Genomic DNA, 20,047 nt, shown 5'->3' with positions numbered 1-20,047 from the left:
CCCATGAATTAATCTTAAATGTCCTGTGAAAATACTTGGAACTGGAAAGCCTGTGGTGAATCAGTTTATTCCCTTTTCCAGGAGCAATTTTTTTCAATTTCTATAAAGATTATTACAGGGACCAAGCTGTGTCTGTTCTGATAGACCTTCTTTGGCAGCAGAATTTGATTTGAATTTTTTATTATTAATGTCTGCATGGTCTGTACCAAGGTATATTAATAATCTATAGATTTTATTTGCTTTTAATCAACATCCAGACATAGATGAACACAATACATTGAGGAAGAGAGATTTTTTTAAAGGAAATTATGCTTTACCAATCTATTAGAATTCTTTGAGGGTGTGAAAAAGCATGTAGACAAGCGTGAGCCAGTTGATATAGTGTTGTTGGACTTTCAGAAAGTCTTTGACAAGCTCCTTCACCAAAGGCTCTTAAGCAAAATAAGCAGTCATGGGATAAGAGGGAAGGTCCTTCCATGGATTAGTAACTGATTAAAATATAGGAAATGAAGGGTAGGAATGAATGGTCAGGTTTCACAATGGAGAAGGCTAAATAGTGGGGTCCCCCAAGGATCATTCTGAGACCTGTGCTGTTCAACATATCCGTAAATGATTTGGAAAAGCGCGTAAACAGTGCAGGGACAGTGACAAAGTTTGCAGGTGAAGATAATTAAGTCCAAAGCTGACTGTGAAGAGCTACAAAGGGATCTCATAAAACTGAGTGACTGGGCAACAAAATAGAGATGAAATTCAATGTTGATAAGTGCAAAGTAATGCACATTGGAAAAAATAATCCCAACTATACATACAAAATGATGTTAGCTAAATTAGCTGTTACCACTCAAGAAAAGTCTTGGAGTCATTGTGGATAGTTCTCTGAAAATATCTAGTCAATGTGCTGTGGCAGTCAAAAAATCTAGCAGAATGTTAGGAACCGTTAGGAAAGAGATAGATAATAAAACAGAAAATATCATAATGCCTCTATATAAACCTGTGTATATGAGTACTGTGTGCAGTTCTAGTCACCGCATCTCAAAAAAAGATATATTAGAATTGGAATAGGTATAGAGGGGAGCAACAAATATTAGGGATATAGAGCAGCTTCCATACGAGGAGAGGTTAAAAAGACTGGGACTGTTCAGTTTGGAAAAGAGATGACTAAGCGAGGATATGATAGAGGTCTGTAAAACCATGAATGGTGTGGAGAAAATGGATAGTGAAGTGTTATTTACCCCTTTACCTAACACAAGAACCTAGGGTCACCCAGTGAAATCAATAGGCAACAGGTTTAAAACAAATATTGAAAAGTACTGCTTCACACAACCTGTGGAACTCATTGTCATGGGATGATGTGAAGGCCAAAAGTAAAACTGGGTTCAAAAAAGAATTAGATAAGTTCATGGAGGATAGGTCCACAAATGGCTATTAGCCAGAATGGGCAGGGACACAATCCCATGCTCTGGGTGTCCCTAAATTCTGACTCCCAGAAGCTGGGACTGGAAGACAGTCAGAAATCTGTCTGTGGTAGGGTAGGGTACCCCCTTTGGGTTACATGGGGAGCGCACATGCTTGAATCCAATTACTCTATCCCCAACCTGGAGAGTTCGGTGGGGCATCTTTTTAACCTTCTAGCTGGGGACTCTTGACTGTCAAGTCCCTTCTCTATGTCCCTGGTGATGCCACCAAACATCCCACAGTCAGCAAAACAGGTTTGTAAGCAGCTCCCTCCAGGATATGGGACTCTGGGAGTATCAGAGCTCACTGGGCTCCAGTGCAAGCCTCTGTTCTTTTCCCCTTCAACTCAGGGGTTCTGCACCCTCCTTCTGCAAGGGCAGGGGCTCAGTAGGCTGTCAATCCTCTCTCCAGGGCTGGAGAAGCCGAACAGTTTGTTCTTTTCCCAGGGTTGCCCCCATCTGAGTTGAGTTCCCTCTCTTTTATCTCCTCCTCCAGTGTGGCAAGATTTGCAGCAGCAGCGTGACAGGGCCAGTCTAGCCCAAAGGAGCTCCTTACCCCTTCCATGCTGTCTGGGGTTTATATACACTGTCACATAGGGACTGGATCGTCCATAATTGCCATGTTCTGTTCATTCCTTCCGAAGCATTTGCATTGGCCACTGTGGGAAGACAGGATACTGGGAGAATACTAGATAGTGATAGACAGAATACTAGACAGACCATTGGTCTGACCCACTACGGCCATTCTTAAGTTTTTAGACTGAATTTCAGCTGAACTGTTGATTATATATCAGATGCAGACTACTTTAGAGCTTCTTTGTTTACATTTTGGCCAATGTGGGCTTCAATGACCTGTGGATTGGCACTGTGTGATAACCATTGCACTGCAGATAAACAGTAGAGATATATTTTTATATACCTGTAAAATGCCAAAAATGTTTTTCTCTATATTTCCCCCGTCTATTGAAAAGCATTGCTTTTCAGGCAAAAATTACTTTGATCTTACTAGGAGACAAAGGGGAAATTATTCAGAGAAAAAAATGCATTACAAATCTCATTTTAGGAGGCCTATGCACACCAAGGTCAAGGTCCACCACTCTTCTCTGCATATGCTGTTTTACCATGGCAGGACTCCTCAGCAGTCAGAATAATGTGCTGTGGATTATATTTTTATTGCTTCTCTGGGTAAGAACAAAGTTAATTCCCAGTGAGAGCTTGTTGCTCACAGCAACATACATGTTAACCTGCTGAGGGATAAATGTGCACCATAACTCCCAAATGGGTCTTGCACTGTGAGGAGCTAGTTAAACCCAAGAATCTAGCCTGTAATATGTATCTACTGTAGATAGACAGTGGGCAGAGTTATCAAGAATTCAGTCAGACCAAAGACCAAAAGATAAATAGAAGACCACTGCTGTAGCTTGGATTCCATATATCTCTGGAAGTACTGAAATGTTTGGGTTAGAGGCAATAGAATATTCTACTGGAAAGGAAATAGAAAGCCACCAAATAAAACAAATTATACACCCCTGCCAGGATAACTTGAAGCCTTAACAAAATCTTTCATTGTAAATGTTTTGTAATGTCAAATTACCAGAATGGAAACAACTACAAAATAAAGATATTTCTCCTCTCATGAAATATATATTAAGATATCCATACACAAAATCAAGTGGAAAAGGAAGTTAACAAAAATAGTAAACTAAGATAATGAAATGAAAATAAAATATTGAATAGTAAAATGGGCATTCAAGGTCCAAACCTGGATAGAAAGAAATACTGTTTTAAAAATAACAACACTACTCAAGCAAGCAAAAGTCTAGCATTAGCCACAACAAACTTTGTTTCAATTAGCCATGTGTCACCAATACATGAACTTTAAAGAAGTTGTGAATTTCAAAACTCTTGAAGAAAAACTGACACCACTATTCCTAATTCCACTGCAGATGGTAAAATGCATGAGCATTGGTTGTGCAGTTAGAGCAGCAACTGCTAAAGACCAGAATACTTTGGCAAAAGCCTCTAAACATCTTTCATGAAACAGTAATTAAGAAAATAATATTGTTATTCTAAATGCTAACATAAATTAAGAATCTCTGTTAATTGTATAAAAATAAATAATAATCTGCACAAAATCAAACCGTGAGCCTTATCTTGCAAACACTCATGCCTGTGCTTAACTTTAAGAATGTGAGTATTCCAATGGGAGTTAGTGGGACTGATTACTATTTTAAAGTTAAGCACAGGCATAAGTGTTTGCAGATTAGGGACCTGAAAGGAATCAAAAGTCTTAACTTCATTTGAAAGGATAACGTTTGGTATAGGATAGCTTTCAAAATTAACACCAAATACGTCTGTCTTTTTCTAAAGTTAACTTATGCTTTTCAGGTCTAAAGCCACAGAAATTTGCTTGGAAGAAATGGAATCTAGATTGCCTGAGGAAGCCCACAGTAAATAGTAGCAAGAAAGATACTATTACCAAGGCACCAGTTAAGGAGTCTGGCAAATCCAAAGCAGTCATTGAAGCCTGTGAGTATTTTTTAAATGCACAGAATGGATTGCAGCATGAATCGCTGAATGGAACGTACAGTACTTTGCAAAGTCTAATATAATTGTCAACAGAAATCATTATTCACACCTCCATTTTTTTGTGTAAAGGGTATCCAAATGAAAAAAATTATAATAATTTGGAACGTTTGGATTGACTCATACATATCTTGCTGTTTTGCTGATATTTGCATTTAGAGAAATCTGTAAAGAAAAAAATGAACGTGAATGTCAAATACTTAAAATAGCTGCTGCTATGAGGGCCCCACATGGCCATTCATCTATTGTGCAGAGATCCCTTTCTCTACTTCATCCAGTGGTACATGAGTCTTCCTCTCACTCCTTCCTGCTGCCTGGCTCCTATTTCCATTATTCCCCCTACTGTTACCATTCCTCCTCCTTGCTCCTGGTGGGTCAGCTCTTTCACCGCTCCATCCTTTGATAGCTGTATGTCTTTCTTTTGATCCTTCCCACTGCTTAGCATCCTACCTCAAGCCCATTCTCTTGATGCCAGCATACCCCCTTGTTCCATTTCATTTTCTGGATCAAGTGCCTCCAATGTGCGGTGTCCAACCTCTGATGGTGGAAGGTCTAAGTGGTGGCCCCCAGTCTTGACAACTTATATTTCATTAGAAAATGAAAATGTATTTCCTGAGGTGCATCCTATGATCATTAAACTGAAGAGTTTCAATCAACCCCATCTCTGTGAGGAAAAAGTAGGAAGAACTGCTTTCCCATCTGCCTCCCATCAACTCCTCTGCAGTCTCAGCAGAAGCTCTCCTGTGAACTGAAAGTGCTCTAAACAGCAGTAATCTCCTCTGTATTTCAGCTGCTCAGCAGCATCCCCAATGGGGACCTGCTACACTGCAGGGAAGAAATGATAGAATGGCTGTGACTGTTCCATATCTACTTTGCTGTTGGGCTGTCAGAGCCCCAGTACAGGAACTTGATTGGCTCTGTTTCAGTCTAAGGGAGACCTTTTCCTAGCCAAACACCAAGAGCAGGAGAGGGGGAAAAGTTGAGAACCAACAACCTGTTCCATGTCCTTGATTCTCTGCTCCAGCCCTAGCCCCAGTGAAAGTTATGGCATCAGGGAGGCTGCTCTAACTTGTACTTGTTAGTTGTGGACCAGAAAGGATGGGCCAAGGGAGCAGAGCAGGGCAGATAATCTGTCCTAAATATTGATTGTGCGCCTTTGATCTTTTTGAAATAATATGTTTGGATCTCAAACTGAAAAGTCTGGACACCACAGCTCTATATCATCACCTGCCTATAGTGTTGAGTGAGCACTTCATTCTGCATTGACTCTGCTGCGTCAGCTTCTACAGTATGCCTCACAATCAGCTCTAGAAGATATAGGAGTAGAATGATCACAAAGTGTGTTTTATGACCAGGGCACCTGGCTTTGTACTAACGTGCAACGATTCCCACATAGCTTGCCCATAGCGAAAGCACAGGAGAACCACTCTAGTATGACTACATTTATTGAGTGTGCTAACTGGTTCTGAATAGGGGCTGCAGGATTGGGGCCCTGCACAAAAGGCATTTTACTTTTTATGGAGCTTTCTTTTATTTACAGAATTATTTTTGCTTGTGTGAGCTGACCATGCATATCTACTGCATAATAAGGCTGGGCGTCTCTCAGTCTTCAGTTGTTGACTTGTAGCCTTCCTTACTCTTCTTCCTTGTTTTAATTTCTATATTTCCTGTCAAATCCAATAAGTAAAGAACAAACCACAATTGCGTTAAGGAATGCTGAAATTAGCACTGTCATCAGGCTTACTGTATAATTCCCTTCCTACCACTCAGGTTCCAGTCTCAAAAGGAGGTTCTTGCTTTCAGAATTCTTTATTTGTATGTTGCTCAGTCTGCAATAACACGGTTTAAAAATGGAAGTTTATCTAAAATACTGAAGGGACACTGTCAGGAGAACCTTTAGCTTTTGAAAAATGATAAGCTTTTACAAAACCTGAAACTAACAAAAACATTTGCATGAATTTTGCAAATTCTCGTGTTTTTGTTTTTAAAGAATCAGATTTCCCTTGGAGTCCTGGAACCCCATCATTGCAGCATTGTGCTGGTACAAGAGAACAAGAATATTAAACTAAGTAGAAAGTAAATATATGTGCAGCAGGTTATGTAAAACACTCCCTGTTCTGGACATGACCCTCTTCCCCTTACTAGAGCTGTGCTATCTATCCACAGTAGTTCCTAAAGTCACTGGGGCTAGAGTAACCATGTGTTTGGCCCCAAAAGAGGAAGGCAATGATTTGATTTGTGTGGTGTGTAATGTACATGGTTCTCTCTTATCCTCATTCACTAAATGTGGGCGGGTATTACTATTATAAGTCATACTTTTAAACCTCCCATCCCACCATTTACCATGTTCTTTTAAGGATTGCAAGAAAGATGAAGTCCAATGAACTGTTCTCATTTATGGCAATTGAGAGGCTGGTTATATAGACAACGACATGATGCCTAAAGAGGAATCATGTTAGTGTGGTTTGTCACTCCTCAGAAGAAAGTATTCCCTAGTTTCATTGGTACACAGAGGCCATAATAACAATAATCCTTAGCTCTTATGTCGTGTTTTTCCTCTGTAGGTCTCATAGTGCTTTAGAAAAGGTTCGTAATGTTATCTCAATTTTGCAGATGAGGAACTGAGGTTCTGAGATGTGAAGTGATTTACCTAAGCACAGCAGGTCAGCTGCAGAGCCAGGAATAAAATCCATGTCTCCTGACTCCCAATCTGGCATCCTATCTACTGGACCATGCTGACTCAGCAGCCAATAGCCACATAGCCATTTTATTCCCTTATAACTGGTGTTGTCTAATATAAAATTAAATTGATGTTACGCTGGCTGTCTATAAGGTCCATATTTTGAGTCCCTACACACTGTTCCCATAAAAAGGGAGACTGGGAGCATTTAACTTTTATTACCGAAAATATTCCTAACCTGAATAATAATTTATAATACTAAAATGGCTATGAAAAACAGACTAGTAATGGAGATTTTTTTTTTAACAAGATTGATATATTGAAACATGTTTGGGGTTTTTTTGTCAGGGAGAGCGGGCTTGTATTGTTGTTTAGAGTAGAGCTTAATACATAAAGGTGTCTAGTGGGATTTTCAAAAGTGCCTAATCAGGTTAGGCATCTAACATCCATTGAAATTATTGCAAGTTATGCGTATAACCTGCTTACATGCTAATAAAAATCCCCCTGGGCACCTATTTGCATCTTTAGGCACCTTAAACCTTTGAAGATCTGTCCCTCAATCAGTTTCAGTGAGAGTTTCGAGTGCTCAATGCTGCTCAAGAGGCACTCAGTACTTTTGCAGGATCAGACACTGGACCATCATTACTGGAAGAACTGTTCTAAGAATGAAAGTAAAAATACTAAGACTCCATAGGTAAAGAAAGATTCAGATAGCAAAATGTCTTTCCTCAGGTACAGGTCAAAAAGAACTGTAATCTTCAAGTATGAAGTATGTTAATCTCTGTTTTAAAGTCCTGTTCTTGTTGGGTCCCCACTAAAGGAAAATGTTTTATTTCCTTTTCTCATTGTGAAATGATTTCTTCTTTCTTCAGTTCTCTGTTCAGCTGATGGCATTAAAACCCAGCCTTTACAAGTGTAGAGCTTCTTAAAAACTTAAGTAAAAGGTTTTTTTTTAATGAAAGAAATGGTTAGTAGTGAGTTAAAATCTGCCTTACAAACAAAATTGAAGAAAATCTCCCTTTTTAGGTCTGGAATGTAAGCAGTTATACAATTTCAGTATCTGGAATGCCTCAGGATTTACAAGCAAGCTTGCTTCAGCGAGTGCATTATTAGATTATTTACAAGACTAAGATTTTTAATGCTTGATTATTTTTTGTACTATTGAATTTTTGTGTAATTTTTAAAAATATTAGAAAGTATAGAGATATAATATAAAATAATTTGGATTTACACTCTGCTTTTTCAAAGCATTGTGAGGAGTTTTAGCTGTGTGAATCATTAAAGTTAACAGAAGTCTCATATTTAAAACCTCATGTAATTCCTTTAAAAAATTACTTTTTGGAATTTCTGTTTTAAAGTGCAGGTCTACTCTAAAAATGAATATGTAAAATTAGCAGAGTAGGGTTCCATGTTTGTTGCCATTAAATACTCCAAATCAAATTTGCTCCATTTTCAAGTGAAAAGATAGTTTTGCTAACTGTCACCTCTGAAAACTCAATCTGGAATGGAAAAAACAGGCTGAATTTTTTCCTTTTCATGAAATATTGTAAGTAAATAAAGAAAGAATGACGGAATTCCTGAGTTCTGACCTCAGCTTTGACTGTGACTGCATCTGTTGCTTTAGGAGAATCACCTATCTTCTCTGTCTCAGTTCCTCCAGCTGTAAAATGGAGATAATTATGGGAATAATTATGGGATAATACTTTCCTAAATACTTCATCGGGGTGTTGTGAAAATAAATTAACTTATTATTTGTAAAGTGTTTTGACAATTAAAAGTACTGTGTAAGTGCTATTCTTATGTAAGTGTAGTGTAGTGACATTTGCTTTCTGTGTCAGTATTAACTTGCTGCATTTATACAAGCTTAGGACCTGAACCAACAAAGAATTTACTTTTAAGCACATGAGTAGTTCTGTTGACTTCAAAGTTCCATTGACTTCAATGGTGCTAACTGCATGCTTGAAGTGGCCTGCTAGACTGGGACTTTTGAGAACAGACCGATTATGTGTTCACCCAGACACCAGATTATCCATAAAAGTGCATTGGTTTAAAAAGAACAGTATACTTTTATAAATGTGGTTTCTTACTTGTTGAATAATGATTAACCATGTGGCAATCTGAGTGGCTGGTATAATTTCTGGGATAATATTTTTAAAGGCTGCAATGTAGAACTAAAAGTGAAAACAAATTATATATTTTATATTTTAAAGCCATGGAAATTGGACAATTTTGCCACTGTTAACTTTATGCTACATTATACATGTATTTTACATTAGTAGACATTTAATAGTGTAAAACATATTACAAATACAGCAGAAGATACATTTGTATTTATCCCATGCAAGGAAGACATATTTTCAAAAAATCAGACTTGAACAAATTCAGAGAACTGGTATGTAGGGTCCCAGGGGAAGAAAATCTAAGGAAAAAGTAGTTCAGGAGAGCTGGCAGTTTCTCAAGGATGCAGTATTAAAGGCACAGCAGGAAACTATCTCAGGGTAAAGAGCAGTAAAACGCCAATACTGCTGCATTGGGAGCTCTTTAATGACCTAAAAATCAAAAAGGAATCCTACAAAAAGTGAAAACATGGACAAACTGCTAAGGATAAGTATAAAAGAATAGTGCAGGCATCGTAGGGATAAAATCAGAAAGGGTAAGGAACAAAATGAGTTACACCTAAGCAAGAGACATAAAAGGCAACAAAAAGAGATTCTGTAAACTCATTAGGAGCAAGAGAAAGTCAAAGGAAAGTGTAGATCCACTACTTAGCGGGGAAGGAGAGCTAACAATGGATGACACCAAGAAAGCTGAGGGGTTGAATGCCTATTTTAGTTCAGTTTTCACTAAAAAGGTTAATTGTAACCAGATGTGTAACACAATTAATATTAACAACAAAGTGGAAGGAACACAAGCCAGAATAGGGAAAGAACAGGTTAAAAATATTTAAATAAGTTAGATGTCTTCAACTGGGTAGGTCCTGACAAAATTCACCCTTCAGTGAATCTTAAGGATCTAGATGTAGCAATCTCTGAACAATTAGTGATTATCTTCAAGAACCCATGGAGGACAGGTGAGGCCTCAGAGTACAGGAGAAGGACTAACACAGTACATGTCTTTAAAAGGGGGAACAAAGAAGATCCCAGGGAATAAAAGACCAGTCAGCCTAACTTCAATATCTGGAAAGATATTGGAACAAATTAACACTTAATCAGTGTGTATTGTTGCCTGATATTTAGATTATGTATTAATTATATTGATTACTTAAGAATCCCCCAGTTATCACTTTGAGGGTTGACAGGTTCTTGTCCCTAGATCAGGCCCAGTATTATTTAAATTATTATATAGTTGGAAACCCCGATGTGCACAGTTGCAACACTCACACTATAGGAACTCTTTTATATTTACAAATATAGTTTATTAATACATTAAGTACAGTCACAAACACCCCAACTTAGCTAGAGCTTACTACAGAATGTCCATCTGCACATCCATATACTCACACCATCCCTTGTAGAACAACCTGAAATGTTAGCCATTGTCTTCCCCATCACCATCACATCAAAGCAGAATATAATGCAAAGCAGTGCATATAATAAAGGCAAGCTAGCTCACTGGGCTACCGGATGCATCTAGAGGATCATAGGATGATAAATAACAGCCAACATGTCCAGAACAAATCATGCCAAAAGAAGCTAATTTCCTTTTTTTATTACTGACCTAGTGGTTAGTGGGGAAACAGTAGATGTGATTTGTCTTGATTTTAGTAAGCAAACTAGGGAAATATAATCTAGATGAAATTATAATAAATTGGGTGCACTATTGGTTGAAAAACCGTACTCAAAGAGTAATTTCAATGGTTCACTGTCAAACTGGGGGTATGTATCTAGTGGGGACCTGCTGAGATCTGTCCTGGGTTTGATACTATTCAACATTTTCATTATTGACTTGGTTAATGGAGTGGAGAATATGCTTATAAAATTTGTGGATGACATCACACTGGAAGGGGTTGAAAGCATTTTGAAGGGCAGGATTGGAATTCACAATGACCTTGACAAATTGAAGAATTGGTCTGAAATCAACAAGATGAAATTCAATATAGACAATTGCAAAATACTACACTTGGGAAGGAAAAATCAAATGCACAATTACAAAATGGGGTATAACTGCCAAGGCAGTACTACTGGGAGTTACAGTGGATCACAAATTGAATGAGAGTCAACAGTGTGATGCAATTGCGAAAAAGGCAAATTTAATTCTGAGATATATTAACAACATGCTCATACTTTCAGTGCCTGGTGAGATGACAGTATTGACACCAGTTAGTTCCCATTTTTTGCTCCGGTTTTCTCTATTTAAGACCAGTCTTGGTCAAACTTTGCCATCCCTTCACCTGCCTTACCTATAGAGTTCCTGCTGCCAGTAGAAGTGCAGTGCAGGCTGGAACAATTGTCTTGGAATTAGTTGTGCACCAGGTAGTAGTTCTAGAAGGTGTTTGTGTAATAACAAGTAGCTAGCCATATTTAGTTGCGTGTTGGTAGTCAGCTTGGGTTCTTAGTGCAGTTCAGCAGTAAAGCACTAAACTACAGATAGGTACATTTACTAGAACTGCACTTAATTTATATTGAAAAGGTGCCAGAAGTGGGAGTGGAAGAATAGATGACAAGGGAAGAAGCTGGATTGACAGAAGGGTTTGCACCCCAATTGTATACAATACAATTGTATACTGGGATTGATGTGAGGATTGTCGTCAAAAATATTTGAAAAAGAGTAAATTGAAAATATTTTAATACCAAAAGAAATCTGACAGCTATTCCTTCTTCTTTTCCTTTGTCTTTCTATCCTTACATTTTTAGGTCTTCTTACCTTTGGTTTGGTCAGTTTAGGCTAATTACCTCTGCCACTTTCTAAGATCCAAACTCATTTTTCAGGTTTGAGACTGACAAGAGGTATATTTTCTTGTGGGATGGATTTTAAGGATCTGATCCTTAGGTACTTACATAATATAGAATGGAAGTTAGGAGACGGTGTAAAGTTCCCAATTATGCTGCCCTGATCTATGTGCTTCACTGTGCATGCTTTCCACTGTGCACTGGGTTAGAGCAACCTAAGGACTGCTCTAAGTTACACTGGCCTGTAAAGGCCATAAGGAGCTGAAGGCCAAACCCAGGAGAAAGACATAACAGTGATTTCCCAGTCATGGCCCCTTTTCAGTAACCACACTGCTCTTCTCTGCTAAGTTGACAGCAAGGAGAACAGTGCGGAATATAAGGCCTTGCGCTGGCTCTGTGCTGCTACAGGATCACCCTTGCAATTGGGGTGATCCTCCCTGAACCACTTACTCAGCTTTTGCATCCAAAGTATGACAGCAGGGCAGCACAAAGTGACCACAGCCCACCTGAGGATCTGATCCTTTATTATCCCTCTTATTCCTCCATTTCTGTTTTATTGTTCTTTTCCTCTTCCATTTTATCAATCTTCTATTTTTTCTGGTTGTATCTGTTAACCCTTGTCTCTTTATTTTGTTTATTTCTTCTCTACTCTCCATAATCTCTGCCCTCCCCCCCCCCTTTACTGTTGTTTTCTTCTTCCACCTGTGTAGACTCTTTCCTTCCCTTTGTACCTGGGCTATCTCTCTCCCTTTCTCCCCCATAACAATGGTGTATTTCCCTTCCCTTTTCTTTGCACAAACTATCACTTTTTTTACCCATTATCTCTGGCTTATATCCTATCTGTGATTCCCTGTTGTCACTCCCATATATGACTCCTTTCAGACAGTTTCTATTCTGCTGAGCTCTTTTGAAGCACTAAAACATCTTCAATGACCATAGCTCCACCTAGGGAGGCAACACAGCACTTCTGTCTACTGCATCCTCATATGCTGTTGAATGGGTTCTGCATCAGAGGGTCTGGCAGAGTAATTTGGATGATAGGTACAAATGTCACCTCATAAATTTTGGCATCCTGGTAACCCAGCACAGACTTTTTTTTAACCTCACCAAGTTTCCATACATCATGTATGTGCACCACTACAGAGAACAAAGCACTTAGCATGTGTTTATCACTGACCCTTGATTAACGGTTGGTTCCAAAAGTCTATTTTATACTGTAGAACAAAAATATTAACTTAGATGACTTATTCTGTAAATTAGTTTTGAATAGTCTGATTTTTTCTTTAGTAGATGGTTTGATAGTTTTGGCTCTTATTGCTAAAGTACAAATGAATTTGAAATAATGTGTTTTATAAAGTACTTGAACTTGGACAGAATTGAGAACTTCATGGGATGCTCTCTACACATTAATGTCAGGAAAATGTTAGAAATAGTACATAAATATATATCATAGCCCTTGGAACACATCCAATTCTATTCTTATAGTGGAAAAGACAGGAAAGATTTTAAAATACATGAGCACTAATATTACAGAAAATTATTTAAAGTAAGTTGATTTCAAACAACAGAGGACTGGATCTCTCCACACAGTAAACTTTGTGGGACAGAGTTAAGGGAAAATAAACTCTGCAAGGATCACCTTGAGCAGTTTGTCTTTAATCATTCCATCTGGGGGGATGAGTTTTGTGTGCATCTCAGAGAAGTCTGTAGACCAGTGGTTCTCAACCTGCGGCCCATGGGCCACTTGTGACCCAATCAGCACAGAGCTGCAGCCCATGTGACATCCTCAGGGCCATAAAGGTAGTATTGGATGTAGTCCACATATGCAGCCCACAATGGTAAAGAGGTTGAGAACCACTGCTGTAGACCCAAATCCCAAGGGATCTACAGAAACCCATATAGCTCTGCACTGGCTCTGTAGCCCTGGTAACTCTCCCCCCGCCCCACCCCCCCATGCATGCACTCGTGTAGCATGGCAACCTAAAGAGCCATGATACCAGAGAAACACATTGGCCTCGGTTGTCCCTCAGAACTGCCCTTAAAGGTGGATCCCACAGACAGGGATTCACATGAGAATTAATGCAGCCCAGACTGTATTAACTTTCCCAGGTAATCTCTGTAGAACTGGTGAGGGGACAGTGTGCATCTACCAGGCTCCACCTACGCCTAACACTAGTCCAATCACAAGGCAGGGGGAAAGATATCCGTGAAGATCTTGGGGACACAATCTGGTCCAGAATAGTTAATTATTAGTCAGTGATTTAAAATCTTTTTAAAATGTAACTGCAATTATAGTGTTAATTTTAAAATCTAATTTTATTTGATTGGAAAAGCAAATCTAATAACTGAGAATTTACAATCTGTCTCTTCCAAAAGTATGAGTATGAAATTACTTATGGGTCCATATGTTTAAAAGAGCTCATCTCCTATTTAGGCACCTAAATGGCATGGCCAGATTTTCAAAAGTTCATGTATCCAGTGGTTCTGATTGAGAACAGTGGCTGTGAGTACGGAGTCACACGCTGCTTCATTCTACAGCAACCCCACATGCCGAATTCCCTTAAAATCAAACAGGTAGGCTAGTCCATATAGAAAAATGACGTTTCACCTCTCCATGCTAATAATATTTATCATTTTATAGTACTTTTTCTGTTCAGACGTTTAACAAACATTGGGCTAGGTAGTTTCCCCACACAGATAAAGGTGATGATCCGTGTGTGAATGATCCTCTGTGCATGGATCAAAGGGAGTATGATCTGGCCTGTTAATTACATTGCAATTTTAAATGTTTTTGTTTTATCTTGATCATCTTTCCTTATAAGCTGGCAGTCTTCTTTGCAACATGAACATAGATACTCAGCCTCTTCTGATCCTTGATCATATACAGACAGTTCAAGGTGTCACAATGTCAGCCCAATAGGCAAGGCAAATATCAAAATTGCAAATAAAAATTATCAACAATGTTTAAGAAACATTTGATCTTACTGCTCTCTGTTTGAATTACCTAATCATAAAATCTTTAGAAAAGCCAACTCTGATTCTGGATTTAATTTTAAGCATGTTGGCGTATGGATGCATTTTAAATCCAGCTTCAATAGAGTAGCTAAACACAAACAATGTTAGTGGGGTTTCATTTTTTGCTTTCAAAACGTGAACTAACCTAGGCCAGTTCTATTTTAGAAACTTTTGCCAGTACGGTAATGTTGGTTAAGGATGTGATTTTTTTTTTTTAAAACATTTCTATACTGGCAAAAGCCCTACTGTAGATGCACCTCAAGAGTCTGTAGTGGAAAATTGAGCTTTTAACTCCATTGGAAACTGCTTTGAATCTATCCGAGGTTAATAGTGATTGTCTAACAGCTGCTTTTTAGTGTAATTATTTGGTGATCTCTGTCCATTTCCTATAGCAAACAAGTACTCATATAATATTAAATGGAAAATTTGTTGCCAGTCTGAAGAGCGAGGGCAAGAATTAAAGTAGAGACGCTGAACTATTCATGTGGCAATAGTTATTGAACTATTTACATCTGTGGATAGAGGATTTAAATCTCTAGTGTCATGAGGTTTCATTGTTATTGGCTAGACTTTCTGGACCATTACCCCAGCTGGTGTAAATTGGTGTAGCTCCATAGAACTCAGTGCTGATTTATACCAACCGAGGAAGTAGCCCAATATCTATCAGAGCTACAACTTTTCTATATCTGCTGTAACTCTGGGAATGCTATTAAACTTAATTGGCAGGAGTATGTGGCAAAAGATTTTTTTACATTTTTGGGTTGTTCCCTGTGAGACTTCATTTGTAAGAATTGCTGCAGGCTGTCATTTTTGTCTGCCATCCAGTGCATGTTGGCAAGAGTCTTGTGTACTAGACTGTGTGTCTGGTCATAGAAAAAAAACAATGCAGCTCAGCCAGACCATTTTGTTATTCCTTTGGAATTAAAAGCATATGAAACAGATGCAGCTTAATAAGTTTTTTTTTTTATAAATAACATCAACTTAAATAACTTAGAACAATAAAGTTCAAATATAACTTAAAATAAAGTTTAATGCTGTAACAACAGAAAAAGCATGAATAACGGTGGAAAAACAATATTAAAAGCCATATGCCCTAACAGGAATTATACAAAAGATAGGTTATGTTACATAAAAAACCTTAAGATGTCTGAATTTTTACTTCGTCGTTATATAAAATGTTATTTTGTGGAAAGTGAGATGAAGTACATTTTTATTTATTCCCTATTCCTATTATTTTACATACACTATTTTGAAACATCTTTTAGAGCAGCATTAGGTATTTGTTCTTGTTAATACATTTGACATTTTGTAGTGGTGCAACCTTAATTTTCCAAACAAGCTTTTTTAATCTCAATATGACAGTAACAAATTTATAAGATTTAAGGTTTTTTTCTGATCCTAGTTTATGTATAGTTTATCAGTTTCTCTGGGAACTATTTAAAATACTGCTCAATCTCCACATTTAGTATTGACTTGATAATCTGACAAATCATTCCAGCAGCCTTAAAGTCTGACATATTTTTACATTACATTATCATCTGCTTTATTATTATTATAGCAGCCATGTTTAATAAGCAGATAGGTTTTTAAATAAAATATCATCAGATAATCAAGTCATGAATTGCTCTTAAGGGTAAATTAATTTAAGAAACTACCCAGTTACTATAACTAACATAATGATTGTACAACTCTTTACAATTTTTTACAACTTTTAGTTACTAAATCTGATTTTGTGTATATTTTCAAATCTTTTTAATGAAGTCTCTTTAAAATAAACATAAATGCGCAAGTCCAGCTTGTTCAGTTTTTCAGTAGTATTCCAGCCTCTCTTGATTACTTGTTCAGTCTCTTTAAAAATAATCTTCCTGCTGGAACTAGTTCTCTGTAGATCATATATGATTAGGATATTGCCAAAGGAAGAAAGTGGGATGCTTTGTGTTCTTTCTTTGTTTTTTTACCTTTCATAGGGACACCTTTGTGGTTTAATGTCACAAACATCTCTTTCCCTTTGTTTGTCCAGTTTGCTGAAGCATAAGTATTGTAATGGTTTTCTTCAATCAGTTCTCGGAAGTTGCAGTCCTCGTTGCATACTTTCTGTTAAGAGTGAATGATAGCATAGCATTAAATTAGCACTTTTGTTCTTTAAATACATAATCGGGTTGGGGAAGCTGGAGGAAGAACATATACCATATAATAAATATCATTTGTTATTAAAATACTCAATAAATTACTTAGGTCTCTTAAGTCTTAACTAACATATTTTATGTTTTAGCTTTGAATATCCTCCCTTAGCAGCTGAAATATTTAACAAGAGGAAGATTTTTACTAAAACAAGATTAGGGATTTAATCCTTAGCTTTTATAACCAGGCATAAGAATCCACCATTGCCATTGGATAAAGATGCAATACATTTCCACTTACTAGGAGTAATTTACACAAACTGCACAGATGTTATGTAAAAATCAGCAGAAAATGTACAAAAGTGTATATTTCCATAGTGTAAGTTCTTTGCAGTATTATCAGTACCTTTCCATAGAGTTTTCCAGACTTGTTCATTGCTAGAAAGTATTCACTTTCCACACCTTTAATTGCCACTACTCCAACTGCCACTGTTCTTATTTCCAGAATACCTGCAAAGAAACACATTGAGGTCTGTAAACTTTTCATTTGCTTCTACAGTCGAACCAAAGAGGACTGTTTGTCTTTATGATTCTACAATACTTCTGGTTTTATTTAAAATCCTAAACTGGTGAGAGTGGTTATTAAAATAAAAAGTTAATGTCGTTACACATATGGAGTGCAGACTAGATCATGGTTTTCTCTTTAAAACATCTCCTGTATATGTATACTCACACCCACTCACAACTAACTCTGCATGTCAGTTTCTAGTGCTATGTTTCCCACTCACCATATTATTCTAAACTGTACTTGCATTTTTTAAGAATCAGACTGTTTTCTTAAAATTTCTCTGGTTCAGGTTTCCAGTTGAAAGAAATATACATGGTTTAGCCAAGATTCACAGAATTTTTAAAGATCACATTTAAAAGATTTGTGAGAATTTTACCGGTGTCACCTCCTTGAAGACGCATAAACCTTAGAACTTGCAGATGATGGAAAACAGACCACAGTGTCTTAAGGAAGATAAAGTACCTGCTTGACCTTTACAGGCTTTGAAAACTGACAGGAACTGTAAAGATATCTGCATTTGAAGACAAATAATCAAAAGCTACTATCAAAACTTTGTTATTCAAATATCTTTAACCCAGAAAATTTGGAGTTGTCTTAATTTTGTGTTGACTGATAGATGCTATTAACAAATATCCATAGTTACTAGTGTAACACAAAATACTCTTTGTTGATCAAAAATATGGGATTCAGAGTACACTATGTAGTTTTCAAATTTAAGCATTTTAATAGTTTAAAGAATATAGTACTTTTGAGTTTGGGCCACACCTTTTCTGATATGAGGCCATCCTCAGAACAGCTGCTACCTAACTTCCTCTTGTGACTTTCTTTCTACAGAGGGGTCTTTCTAGCTCAGCCAGTTCCATTCAGAATTCAGTACCTAACCAAAGTGTGCTGGGCAAGAGAGAGAGAAGATTAAGGGTATAACCTTATGTCTTTGACAGGCAGCATTTTACCCAAGTTAACCACCTCTTTCCCAAAGATCATTCTTGATTGATGGTACAGCAACCTCATTCCTATCCACTTATGTATAAGGACTGTGCACTGGCAGTATTATCTATCATCACTACAGTAATTCAGGAGTGTTAATGTCACATTGTGCTCACCATAGTGTGAGTTTTTCACCTGAAGGATGCAGACCTCCCTCCCAAGCCAGACTTCCATTTAATTTTATCTTTGTTTACAAATTTATGCTCATTTTTTGTGAAGTGGGGGGGGGGGAATGTGTGGGCTGTGGTTGTGGTTTTTGATTTGTTAGTTTTTTATAATCTGGTGTCATTCTGCTGCTTTATCTCCCTGTTATATGCCCTTTTCTACATTCTCTTGCCCTTCTACTCTTTACTCTTCCCTTTTGCTTCTTTAGTCTGTTGCCTCCTACCCACTCTGCTTCCATGCCATCCCCAGCCTGTATACTTTCTTCCTTTTGTTTTTCCTACCACCAGATCTAATGTCTCTTCCCTTTACACTGTGCTCCTCTGTTCTTTTATCTGTTCTCTGATACTTCTCTACTCCATTGTAGAATCTACCAAACTTCAAGTAAAATTTTCAGGTTTTTAACAAGTTTCACTCTGCGTGCAAGCATTGCAAAAAGGATTTGAGCCAAACAACTTCAAAGTGAAGCTCACCAAAAATTGTATTAACTTTCACTTTAAAGTTCATGGTTTTGAAACTCCAGTGGAGTATTCAAAGCAGATGATTGGCCTGCATCTAGCCATCAAATATATGTTTGACATTTCTTATCTGTGTGGAAAGAAAATGAGTTAAGGATTTATAATAACTTCGCAGAACAGAGTAGACATGCCTGAGTAAACTGCTATTGATGGCTAAGATAGTGTACCTGTTGAAAAGTGGAGAGGTGGGTGGGGACCTTGGATACCTGAATGGGACTTGCATTCAGGTATCCAAGGTCAGAATTTGGCATTACTGGTTTGGTTCCTGAATTATGTAAAGTTATTGGGGATGCTGAGCCATTTTATACAGCCTACCTTGCCAGAATTGAAGGACTTTGTTGAATAAAACCCTAGCTTTTATAATTATACCCTATAAATGTGTAAAAAGGTAGTGTCAGTTGCAGATTAGTTATATTAATAAATTATGTGGTTTTGCTTCTTATTTCCTGAAAATCCTCTTTTAGTAAATAAAATTCAATACATTTACTTTGCTTGAGGAAAAAGAGATAAATTAGGGTTCTTATTTTAAAAATATATTAAGCAGTCTTTGGCTTATTATTACATGGCTCTCATAGTTTATATAATAAATAATTAGGATCCTATCTCAGAAATCTTTTACCCCCTGATCCACAGAGACTGTGGAATGCCAGGGACATTGTTAAGTCTTTGAATGTTACTTTTTTGAAGATGTTCTGCTCCTGTGCAGTGGTGTCCTAGACTGTAGACTTTACCTGCACTATCTACTCTTACATCACAAGGTGTTGGGAAGAATAAAGTATCTTTATCGCCAGTAGAAGACTGTGATAAGTGATTTCCCCAAAACCACAGAGGGAGTTAGTGTAAGAGTAGGACTGGATCTCAGGAGTTCCTGATTCTCAGTCCCATGCTCAGAACATGCCTCTCTCTCAAGATTAACTCACATATAATGTAACAGAGTGCTCTCTCTTTAAGAGCCAAGAGGGCAAGGAGTAGTCAGCCCTGTTCTGGATGGAAGTCCAGCAGGTGGGTGCTGGTAATCAGCTGACCCAGCTGGACAGCATCTAGTGATTGGGTATGATTCCAGGCTGC

At 37.6% G+C, this 20,047-nt stretch overlaps 2 protein-coding genes across 6 annotated transcripts in view; one reads left to right on the top strand and one right to left on the bottom strand.

Annotated features, from left to right (window-relative positions):
• The window catches only part of FAM227B (family with sequence similarity 227 member B), a 174,035-nt gene that overhangs the window by 32,132 nt on the left and 121,856 nt on the right, over window positions 1-20,047 (top strand). For all 4 annotated transcript variants that reach the window (XM_074966386.1, XM_074966382.1, XM_074966385.1 and 1 more), the window contains exon 10: window positions 3,843-3,983. In XM_074966386.1, the coding sequence (XP_074822487.1) occupies window positions 3,843-3,983 (141 nt within the window). The remainder of the gene's footprint in view (window positions 1-3,842; window positions 3,984-20,047) is intronic.
• Window positions 16,357-20,047, bottom strand: part of FGF7 (fibroblast growth factor 7) — a 60,153-nt gene continuing 56,462 nt past the window's right edge. For both annotated transcript variants that reach the window (XM_074966389.1, XM_074966390.1), the window contains exons 3-4: window positions 17,151-17,254; window positions 16,357-16,718 (exon numbers count right to left, since the gene is read on the bottom strand). In XM_074966389.1, the coding sequence (XP_074822490.1) occupies window positions 16,524-16,718; window positions 17,151-17,254 (299 nt within the window). In that variant the 3' untranslated portion in view covers window positions 16,357-16,523. The remainder of the gene's footprint in view (window positions 16,719-17,150; window positions 17,255-20,047) is intronic.

The sequence above is a fragment of the Natator depressus genome, chromosome 10 (genome assembly GCF_965152275.1).
Source record: "Natator depressus isolate rNatDep1 chromosome 10, rNatDep2.hap1, whole genome shotgun sequence".
NCBI classification, from domain to species: Eukaryota; Metazoa; Chordata; order Testudines; family Cheloniidae; genus Natator; species Natator depressus.
Note: the sequence above shows the minus strand (reverse complement) of the source record. Positions and strands in the feature narration are given on the sequence as shown.